At 35.4% G+C, this 12067-nt stretch overlaps 1 protein-coding gene across 1 annotated transcript in view; it reads left to right on the top strand.

The window, feature by feature from the left end:
• Nucleotides 1-3903, top strand: part of ABCB5 (ATP binding cassette subfamily B member 5) — a 118101-nt gene extending 114198 nt beyond the window's left edge. Inside the window, exons 26-27 of the mRNA XM_086397437.1 lie at nucleotides 682-828; nucleotides 2918-3903. Of these exons, the coding sequence (XP_086253563.1) occupies nucleotides 682-828; nucleotides 2918-3115 (345 nt within the window). The 3' untranslated portion in view covers nucleotides 3116-3903. The remainder of the gene's footprint in view (nucleotides 1-681; nucleotides 829-2917) is intronic.
• Nucleotides 3904-12067: the final 8164 nt, after the last annotated feature.

The following is a 12067-nucleotide window of genomic DNA, read 5'->3' as shown; positions in this document are numbered from 1 at the left end:
GTAGAAAACAAGTGGGAGCCTGCTTGCTGATCCATTATGATTTAGATATGTGAGAAATTTCCTTTACCCTTCCATGGAGTGTAATACTGAAAAGGTAGTCATTAGTAAGTAGGAGAGTGTAGCAATTTGTGAAGTGCTAAATATCACTATCATGGCCTGAAAAGTTGAATGGACTGTCTTAAGATGCCGGCCTAACTTATTCCTAGGATGATACCTGCACCACTGAGAATGGCATCATGACACCTGGAGAAATGTGCCCACAGAGATTTAGTAAGAGCCACAGCTAGGGAACCCAATGACTTATTTTAAAATGTTACTTTAAATCATTTTGACCTGAAAACAGAAGATAATTTAACTTAATGGGGAAAGATTTGTGTTTACTGGGAACTTTTTCCCTAATTTTTTTTTTTTTTAATGCTTTAATTTGAACAATTCTTTTGTAGAAGCAAAATGGCAAAGGTCTACTGTTTGTGATCAGATTAGATATGTAAATGAAATGGTAGTGTTTACTGCTGGTTTAGCATTTATTTGCAACAAAGCCCAAGAATAGATTTCAGCACTTGTTGGGACACAAATTTTAGAGTAGCAAAATCTGAAATATTTAGATGGCTCTCGCCCACAGTTGCCATGTTAATTTAAATAACCAAGACTTGCTTTCTTAATTGCATGTTCCTGTAATAGAAATACAACACACACGTTGGACTGAAAGGAACACAGCTTTCTGGCGGCCAGAAACAAAGACTAGCTATTGCAAGGGCTCTTCTCCGTAAACCAAAAATTTTATTGTTGGATGAGGCCACTTCAGCTCTTGACAATGAGAGTGAAAAGGTAACTTTCTCTTCTTTCATCTCAGGATTAATAGGAAATATGAGAGTGGAGTATTTTGGAAGAAATTAAGGTCAGTTGGTGGGGAAAAAAAAGGCCTGGAGAGAACTGTAGTCATAGGGTCACCAGTTGTAATTAAGGTTTTGACCTTTATGTAAAGGTCAGAGGCTGGTGGGGAGGGGGGAGAGAGTTGGGGCACAAAGCATCTCGTGTGTTAGAAAGGTTTTCTCATTAGAATTGGTCTCATCATCAAAAGGGTCCCAATTCTTGAAATGCTTCTCCACTCAAGAAAAAAGCCCAAGGAAGATTACTTTCCTGTTTTATTATTATTCTAATGATACCAAACAAAATAATAAGGTAATCTACATATGTAAGAGAGTGATCTACACAGCAATGTTGGAGCCTGCTAGTTTCTCTACCTTCTTTAGAATATTTGCTCAGTTTGAAAAGGAAGTGAGTGAGTGGGTGAAGTCGCTCAGTAGTGTCTGACTCTTTGCGACCCCGTGGACTGTAGCCCCCCAGGCTCCTCCGTCCATGGGATTCTCCAGGCAAGAATACTGGAGTGGGTTGTCATTTCCTCCTCTATTTGCCCCCTTGAAAAGGAAACAAGGGGGCAAATAGACATGTAACAACAGGTGTACAGTTCAAGCTTCTTCTCATGTTTAATTTTACTATATTCTTGTCCCTTAGAAGTTCTTGCATATACAGTATGTTCTTGTTAAATGAAAGCTGGTTAAATGAATAATAATGTTCAATATTTATTAAGTGCTTATTATACACTACTATCTCAATCCTCACAACAGTTTGATTAATTATTTTTTACTATGTTCAATTTACAGATCAGCACACTAAGGCTTAGAAAAAGTTAAGTAACTTCCTTAAATCCCTTGTGGCTCAGCTGGTAAAGAATCCATCTGCAATGCAGGAGACCTGGGTTCGATCCCTGGGTTGGGAAGATCCCCTGGAGAAGGGAAAGGCTACCCACTCCAGTATTCTAGCCTGGAGAATCCCATAGTCCATGGGTCCCAAAGAGTCGGACATGACTGAGCAACTTTCACTTTCACTTTAAATTCTAATAAAGTGCATCTGATCTAAGATCCCATGAGATTAATCACGACACAACTACTATTTGTAGATGATTATCATTCTTGATTTCCAAGAGACAGTGTGTTATGAAAGAAAAAAATGGGACTTTTGGAATCAAACATATTTGGGCTGTAATTCTGGATTCATCAGTTACTAGCAGTGTGACCTAGGTCAAGTGACCTGAATTTTTCGAATCTTGGTTTATTTATCAGGAAAATGAAAATACTCCTTACAGAGATACTGAAATGATTTAAATGAGATAACCATCATTAGAATATTTTATATATTCAGCAAATAATCGGATTTTACCTTCTGCTTCCATTTCTTGCTTGTTCTTGTTTTGTTTTTGGCTGCACCGCGAGGCATGTGGGATCTTAGTTTCCCAAGCAGGGACTGAACCTGTGTTCCCTGTAGTGAGAGCACAGATCCTACCACTGGACCTCCAGGGAATTCCCTTATTTCTCATATACATACAACATTATTACCTCTTTGTAGCTGAGATGCTGTTTTAGCTAGGACAGTTTTACAACTAAATTCTAAAAAGAAAAACAAACAAAAGAAACTATGAGAAGAAATGAAGTAAACAGACAATTGAGTATGGAAATACTACTTTCTGGGTTTGACTTTGAAACCACTTAAATACAAATAATGGCAATCCACTCTAGTACTATTGCCTGGAAAATCCCATGGACAGAGGAGCCTGGTAGGCTACAGTCCATGGGGTCGCAAAGAGTCGGACACGACTGAGCGACTTCACTTTCACTTTCACATACAAATAACCATCTAACTTTTATTGTCACAAAAGCTACTCCAAATAAAAATCTTAATTAGTGTCTGTAATTACTTTTTCTAGATTTCTATTAAGATATTCCACAAAGAAGGGTAGTTTCCTTGAAGATAAGCAAATAGACAATGAATGTTATTAGATTTCCTTAATCAATTTGACTTGGGCAAGTTTACTGGCATTTAACCAAAGCTAGCAATCACAGGTCCTTCTCTCTTTCAGGTGGTTCAACATGCCCTTGATAAGGCCAGTAAGGGGAGGACGTGCCTAGTGGTGGCTCACAGACTCTCCACGATACAGAACGCAGATTTGATAGTGGTTCTGCACAATGGGAAAATAAAGGAACAAGGAACTCATCAAGAGCTCCTGAGAAATCGAGACATATATTTTAAATTAGTAAACGCACAGTCAGTGCAATGATTTTGTTGGAGTTAACACATATTTTGATCTTTGTGTATGCAAAGAAAGACTGCCTAAGAATTATTTGGTATGCTTTGATCTTGTTTATTGCATGTATCAATAGAATCATGCTATTCAAGTAGACACGTTTTGTTCACACACCATCTACCCTTCAGATTCTTAAAAGGAAACAAAAATTCATTTAAGTGAGATAATGCATATATCCTTCAATTTGTAAAAAGCACACTTGCTTATAAAGCAATTTGCTGCAAAGTGCGTATTTTCCTATCAATTTCTGCTATAAAATTGGGAATATATTCCTAGAGGGAAAAATTACCCAACTAACTAAATTAAAAGATTTTAGCAAATAGTATGATGTAGTTGGACCTGTGGCATTGCAGGAAGAATGATTTGGAACATCCCAAATTTTCTAGCAAATATTAGAGTAATTTGAGCTGGTCCTTTTCTCCAAACCATCAGATGTTCTCTCACAGTATCTCTCAATGCTTCTCTCAGTGAATATCCACTATTACCCAAAATTCCATTATAACCTTTTGTCATGAATATCCACTATTACCCAAACTTTCATTATATCCTTTTGTCAAGAGGATAGAGAGAATTATAATGTAATTAAGAATGTAAAATTTTTGGCAGAATTGGGAAGTTATCTTCCACTTCAGTAAATGAAATGGTTTACATGATCCATTCTGAAGATTCCACTATTTCAAGCTTTGGGTTTGGCAGAGTAAGTCACAAGCTTACTCCATATATGAACACTTATTTACTTAAAATAAGAGCTGCTTTTACTATGGTGAAAAAAATTTTTAATGCCTTTATTATTATTAAATCAACTAATTTGTTTAAACTTTATATGTAACACATGTATGATTTTAAAATTCCACATAAATAACAGTATTGATAAACTGAGTCATGTTTTACATTTACTTAAATATGTAATTTCATCCAGTGATTTTATGTCTATTCTTCATTGTATTTCTATTTACAGTGATACTTACAACCAGCCTCCCTAAAGTGCACTCTGCCAGTAATCTGAAATGTGAAAAAAACTAAAACCATTTGTGTTTTATGCCACACTTTAGAAAATGCAAAATAAAAATAGGATTGGGGGATTGAGAACCAGATTATTGTTTAAAGGCATTGGCATGAAAGCCTGTGGCCGCTTTGCTATGTGTGGATGTCGAGCTCTTGGTGGTTTCTCTTTCCTGAGTAAGGAGGGAGAGAGCAGTATGGTATTGGATATGCTAATTTCTCAGAGCAGGAGCAGTCCAGGCTTCAATTCTGTAATGCCTCCTAGATTAGAAATACCTGCCAAGCCTATATTCTCCTTGGGCTTAGCCACAGCAGTTCCACAGTCATACCTACAGATGTCAGTGAAACACTTTCTAATTAATAGCCCCGTCTAATATTGTATTTCAAAAGATTTTAAAGGGTACTCCACAGGCAGAATTCTCTTAAAGCTACTGCCTTCACTGGAACAAGTAACCAGGCTGAGAACTGGGGTCCTGGATAGTATACAAGGATCTGTGGGGTTATCAGCTGATGAAGGCAGAAAGTAAGTAGAGACCAGTTGCTTTTAGTAAACATCACAATTTAAAAATTTTAAATTGCTGTATTATTTTAAAAATGGTTTTAAAATATAACCCAACCAACTCACTTTTTATCTTACCACTCCTTAAAACAAACGGTGGTGTGTTTTTATGTTCAGTAATCTTAGGTCATAGCTAATAACCTGGCTTTTAGCCTACTCAATGTATCGGTTTCATAGTATATACAGAGTGCTTTGCATATGACTTATTGTATGAAAATATTTTCTGTTAGTGTCCACTTGTGTGTTCATTGTTTTAATTTGAGCTCTTATTTCCAGAGGATTACTGAAGTGGAATCATAAGTTGACTAGAAAATTCACTCATAAGAACTAGCCAAGGGAGGAAACTGGGAAAATTGGAAGTAATAGAAACTTAAAAGCTCATTTAAAAGACAGAATTATTTTTAAAAAAATGCATGGATCATCAAATGTCTACATAGTAACCTCAAGCAACACAGCTTGCCTCCTTTTAGCAAAAGCACACTAATAAAGTCTGTATTACTTTTCTATTGCTGCTGTAACAAATTACCACAAATGTAGTGGATTAAAAAAATATACATTTGTTATCTGGCAATTCTCGAGAACAGAAGTCTAAAATCAGTCTCCATAGGCTCCAGAGACAAATCCATTCCTTGTTCTTTACCCACGTACCTCAGCATGCATCCCTCAGATCTCTGATTACTTCATTATACCTCCATCTCTGCCTTTGCCCTTCTTCTCGTTCTTATATAAGGACCCTATGATTACACTGAGCCCATGTAGGTAATCCAGGATAAGTTTCCCATCTTAAAAAAAAGCATAGTATCTGTGAATACAATGTCTATCGAAATACACTGAAAAGCATTACCAATGTAATTGAATTTGTTAGGCATGTTTCCTTAATGATTTATACTTAATTATAAAGGTGCAGTTCAATCCTATTAAAATATTTTACTTTTAAAACTACTTGAGGAGCTCCTTAAAGATGTTTGAGATTTTAGAAAAGCAAAAGTTATAGACAATTCAGTGTGAAAAACTATAAATGAAAGCAATCACTGCTGCATTATTAAACTGAAGGAAAGAATGGTCTCGTAAACTGATCTGTGCTTCTGTAGATGTAGTAAATGATGGAATGCTATTCTTTATAAGCCAAGTAAAATTTTCTATTGAATGGAGGTATTTTGTTTGACCATCAGCTTTACTACAATCCAGTAATGTAATACATGGCTAAAATATTTTCTCCCCAGCTGAAAGTCAAGAAAAGATTCTAGGAAGATAGTTGAAGTTGTTAAATTACCAGAACATTCTGGACAATTGTACAGCAAAAAAGAAAAGGAGAGCAAGCAAGAGAAAGAATGAACTAGAAAAAGAGGGAAAAAACTATTTGAAAATACTCAAACAGTAAAGAATATAATAGACTCAAGGAATCAGCTTAGGACTGAAAGGAAAAAAATATTCCACCATGAAATCCTCAGAAAATGTAAAAAAAAAAAAACAAAAAAACCCTACAAATTTAAATTTGTAGTTTCATGGCCCTAGTTAAAGCAGAATTACTTTGCCTATATTAGTTTTATAAGTTCCTTTAGCCCCCACTTTCCTAGAACTAAATCCCCTGGGAAGAGAGGGTTAAGACCAGCATACAAGCCCAAAAGGAAAAGTCTGGCTCTTAAAGCATGGTATATACAGAACACCAAAGGAAATCAGGAGCAAGAAGGGGTCACCAAATAAGAGCTAGGTCAATAGGGCTCTCAAAGAGAAAGGGAAAAGAACCTCCAAAGTAACAAAGAAAATATCTTCCATTATAAAATGAAATGCTCCTGTCATTAGTATCCACAGTAATAAGATCAATAATACAAAATAAGCTAATTTATAAGTTTCAGTTTTTATATACCATACATACTTTTTATACAGAACTTATAAAATTAAGTTCACATTCATTAAGCACTCATCCATCAGGCACTACGATTGAGCCTTACAGGCATTAACCTACTGACAGTAAGATTCTTTTATTCAAACTTTACCAAATGAGGCACAGATTAATTAAGGAATCTTCTCAAAGCAAACACCAAGGAAGTAACAGAATGAGGATTCAATTCAGAAAATCTGACTCTATAACCCACACTCAACTAACACATTACCCTTCTAAGATGGAACTGGAAGTCGTACTTTTGAATCATTTACATAGAAAATAGCTTGCTATGTGCCTCCGCCTTACACAGCAAAAACATAAAGGTGCATGGTTCCTCCCTGGTTAACATCTGATGTGAATCTAGATTTTTTTTTTTCTGCCAACCCATACTCTGAAAAAAATTCTCATGCACAACCTAATTATGATTTGGAAGGCTTAGAAATAAAGCTGCTATGGCAATAGCACATTCTCCCCACAATTGTTCAGTCTTCTCTACCTTCAGACACCAGTGCTCACAAGTGTAGAGGAAGATTAGACCCAAGGTGTACATAGACTGTCTCTCTCACTGTTGAATCACCCCTTCTATCTTTATTTTCAGGGTGTTTATCATAACTCTTTTGTTCCATTTACAGCCCACTTGCTGATGTATCATTCTTCTCTTTGGTTAAGATAAAAAAGATGTTGATAGCTGTATCATGCAAAAACTAAGACAGATTTACAAATGTTGTAACTGACAAAAAAAAAAGAAAGTAACATACGCATTGGATAAAGTGTTGGCTAAGGTGGAGTCCATCAGAAGTGGTTTGGGTTTGCTCAATTGTACTGAGGCTCCTATTCATATGAATGACTTTCCAAATATTAGAAAATAAATACTGCTTCAGTAATAAAATTATTTTAAAGTGGGACATTAAATGATGTACTATAAAATTCCATCTATTTCCATATTAACAGAAGGCCTAAGACATTAGCCTAGACAAAATTAAAACATCTGGAGTGACCACTAGTATATCACAGACCCAGCATAGAAAAGTACAAACATCACAAAATTTTAATCATACACTTCTGAAATGTGAAGGACAACACCCTGGTAGTTCTTCTTTATTGGGATCTTTAGAGACATTCCAGTCTGTTGGAAAAGAGCCAACCTTTCTCCACGTTCATTTTTATCAAGGTTAGATAACAGAGTCAAAGATAAAAGACACTTTCTTTGACTTACTCAAGTAAAATTCCTCTAAAAACATGTGCATTTTAGTAGAACATACAAACTAAGGACTCAACAGTATACATCTACCTCTAAATCTTGAGTCAATTTACAGGTATCAGAGAGGTATTGAGATAAGTATATTCTTAAGATAAGATCCATAACCTGAATCAAATTCTCAAAGGGGTTTGTTAACAACAAAATTGAGAACCATTGTTCTAGAGCAGAATTTTAAAAAAAAAGACAAAACAGAACAAAAACTGTCTCTAAAACTAGCCACTTTAAATATAGGATTCATAAACAAAAGTTGTAAACTTGAGCATGGATAGAACAATTAATTAAATCCAGTAAGTGTTACCTTATTTTCTTTGTTGAAGTTTAGTTTTAGAAAGGCATAAGCTCTTGGATCCATTTTTTTTTTTTTTGGATGTATTCAAAATTTGTTATATATAGTTTAAAAAGGAGAGCAATTACTTTTACAAAAGTCTATTTAGCAACATCAGTGACTATCAGTTTATTATACACAAAAGAATATTTACATTTAGTTAATAATCAATTAACTTTATTTGGAGGATGAACTAATATTAACTTGTCCTCTTATAACAATTTTAGATTAAAAATAGATTGGGCATAATTCTGGGTAAATACATATACACACACAGACTAAAGTTTAAGCTATTTTAACACTTTGACCATTTTGAAATTATAATGCGAAAATGCCTTCATACTGTTAAATTTTTAAATAGTTGATTTTAGTCATATGGTCAGAATGATGGGGCGATTTCTTTTCAAATGATTATTTTTTTCTTAAAGAAAGGACACAAGAAATATTTTACTCCTGTTTACAATAAGTTCTCAAATTATGTCAGTGATTCATAATAATGCTTAAGGCTTATTTTTAACCCAAAAGACTGAACACAAAGTAGGCATTTGGTATTTGTTATTTTTAAAAATTTTTGAACAACAGCAAATGTATCATTTAAAATATCACTATGAGATATTGTTATCTCTACTACAAGCTGAGGCTATATTAGAGATATGATGTATGTCCAATCTACTCACCCTCTTCTTCCTTCTCTTTTCCCAGTAACTCAAGGGTTTGACTCTTTAATGGTTGTATTTAAGCATTCCTTTCAAGGGCTAATGAATATGTCATGTAGTTATTACTTCAAGCTTGTTAAGGAATAATTATGTAAAAAACTTTTTAAAAAACTTAGAATTCATTAGTGATTATGTAGACCTTACTTTATTCTTGGACATCATTTCTCCAGTGGCCATAAAATATCAAAATTTTAAAATAGATCTTTCTGTCCTGCTAAAATGGCTGACTCAAATCAAACTCATTATCTATGGTGACCATGAATTAGTTGAATGAGTGAGTGAAAGTCGCTCAGTTGTGTCTGACTCTCTGCAACCCCATGGACTGTAGCCTGTCAGGCTCCTCTGTCCATAGAATTCTCCAGGGAGGAATACTGGAATGGATAGCTGTTCTCTTCTTATGGGGATCTTCCCAACCTAGGGATCAAACCCAGGTCTCCTGCATTGCTGGCAAACTCTTTACCATCTGAGCCACCATGGAATGAAATAAGTCTCTTTAAAGATCAAATCTGTGGCTTCATGCAGCCAGAGGCCCTAGCTAATTCAGCTTAAAAAGTAAACTATTAAAATTATAAGTCATTTTTTGGGACTATCCTATAGACTCATTTTTTTTTTTAACTTTTCAAACAGTTACAGCTCACATGTTCAAGTGAATCTATACTTAGTACTATGTGACAGTGCAAGACAAGGTTCACACTTAGTTGGGAAATACAACTGGTTGTTTCCCCAAAATTCTTTTGTAAAATGATAGCATGTATTTATGTTCCACTCTGCCCACTTACTGCAATTAAGCTGGTACCAACAAAAGGAAACCGATCTGCAGGTTTCACCTTAAGGGAACTGTATGGTGCAAAGACTGAAAAGGAGTTTCTGCTTCCAGAGCCAACACTGTTTCTCCACAGTGTTCTTCTCTGGCCCAGATCATCTGCTTGATTTTGCAACCACGTGGACGATCATTCAGGAAAGGGCATAGCCATGGAAGGACAATTTACAAGAGAGAATAAAAATAGCAAACACACATGGCGAAGAAAAGTTTAGGAATCTGAAATATATGACTTAAAGCAATAATGAGAGTCATTTCTTTCTTATTAAATGAACAAAGAATTCAGTGCACTTAAGGCCAGTTCTTTCAACTGCTGTTTCCTGAAGTATAAACTGCTATATACTTCAGGGACAGTAATCTGGTCATCCTTATCAAGAGTCATTAACATGTTCTTATCCCAAAAATTCTCTCCTCTTTTAGTATCCTAAGGAAATAATCAGAAATTAGAACAAAAAGTCATACATAAGGATGTTCAATCATTTGGGAACAACCAGATGCCCAGTATTAGGGAAGGAGTAAAATTTTGATATATGGGGTCCATAACCACTGAAAATTGCATTTGCAGATAACTTTTAATAGTGAGGAAAATTAATTTTGATATTAATGAGGAAAAAGTAAATTATACTCATATAAAAATCACAAAGAAAAAAATTATAAGACATAATGTATCTCAGAAGTGGGTTTAAGGTATTTGTTTTCTCTGCTTCTTCACAATTTCTTGTATTTTCTAGGATATCTTCAGTGAGGCTCTCAATTCAGTTCAGTTCAGTTCAGTCGCTCAGTCGTGTCCGACTCTTTGCGACCCCATGAACTGCAGCACGCCAGGCCTCCCTGTCCAAAACCAACTCCCGGAGTTCACTCAAACTCACGTCCATCGAGTCGGTGATGCCATCCAGCCATCTCATCTTCTGTCGTCCCCTTTTCCTCCTGCTCCCAATCCCTCCCAGCATCAGTGTCTTTTCCAATGAGTCAACTCTTCGTGAGGCTCTAATAGTCTCCAAAAACTGAAGTTTCAAACTTTGTTGAAATGGAAAGTCTTTGGATTAGGATGGAGGTAATATGTTTTGACAAATTTGCATTTGTATATGAATGCCTCACTTAAAAGTCACAGAGGTAATTATATTTTAAAAAATTAACCAAAATGAATATCTAATTAGCTTTATAAAACAAAGTAAAGTGGAGGGGCAAGTAGGGCACTTTGTGAAAATTTGCCTACAATTTAATTTTCAGGGAGTGCTACCATCAAGGCAGCCTCCTAAATAAATTTTCCTACACTTCCCACTTAGCCATTACTTCCCGACCTTTAGAGTAATAGCTTAACTGTCTGATAAAAGCAGCTACCTTTAAAGTCTGGGCTTTTGATAAATTCCTTGTTTATGAATAAAAGACTGCCTGTATTGTTCTTAATGATTTATCTCATTGGTATACATGGCCTGTTAATGTTGTCTTTACTTACTCTTTGCGCTGTGTGAAAGCAACATGGATAAACCAGATGCCAGGTTCACTGTCCCCCCTCACACTTATTTATTATTATTAGCCTGTATTGTATCTAAGCTACATAGAATTTTACTCATTATTTTTAGGAATAATCACAAATAATAACTGCCAAGAGATAGGAAATTGTTAGAAAAATTAGTAGTATAAATGAATCACAACGAGGAAAACTATTATATTAGGATAATGGATTGCTTCTGGAGAAAATGTCATGAATAAATAAGTGGATATTACTTTTATGTCCTACAGCAATACTTCCACAGAAGGAAAAACAAACTCTCCTAGTAGGAAGAACTTTAACTTCTAGTTACTTATAATTTATAGACCACCTGGCAAATGAATTCCATATGCAGTACTGCTGCTACAACTTATACATGACTTCTGGAGATACAGGAATCCACATTTATACAGTTTGCTGCTGCTGCTGCTGCTAAGTCGCTTCAGTCGTGTCCGACTCTGTGCGACCCCATAGACGGCAGCCCACCAGGCTCCACCGTCCCTGGGATTCTCCAGGCAAGAACACTGGAGTGGGCTGCCATTTCCTTCTCCTTATACAGTTTAGGTAAGAGCAATTAAGTAGGTGTAAAGTACCTGGGGAGCAGAATTTGCAAGAGCAAAAGTTTACTATAGGGTCTTAAATGCATGAATCTAATGACTAGAAGTTAGGGTGATTTTTTAGATATCTCCTTTTTATAACATTAATATTAGAAAGAAGAGTGCACACATCAGCATAATATTACTTTCTTGAAAGCTAGGTAAAGGTAGATTCTTAGTATGGCAAAATAGTACTCGCATTATTCTAAATGTATAAGGAAAGTCCAGTTTGAAGCCAAACAAGCTGAAAAATAAAAAACAGAAAAGAG

The sequence above is a fragment of the Bos grunniens genome, chromosome 4 (assembly GCF_055505025.1).
Source record: "Bos grunniens cultivar Pamir isolate PY7600 chromosome 4, Bosgru_T2T1.0, whole genome shotgun sequence".
NCBI classification, from domain to species: Eukaryota; Metazoa; Chordata; class Mammalia; order Artiodactyla; family Bovidae; genus Bos; species Bos grunniens.
This window is presented reverse-complemented; position numbering and strand designations above follow the sequence as displayed.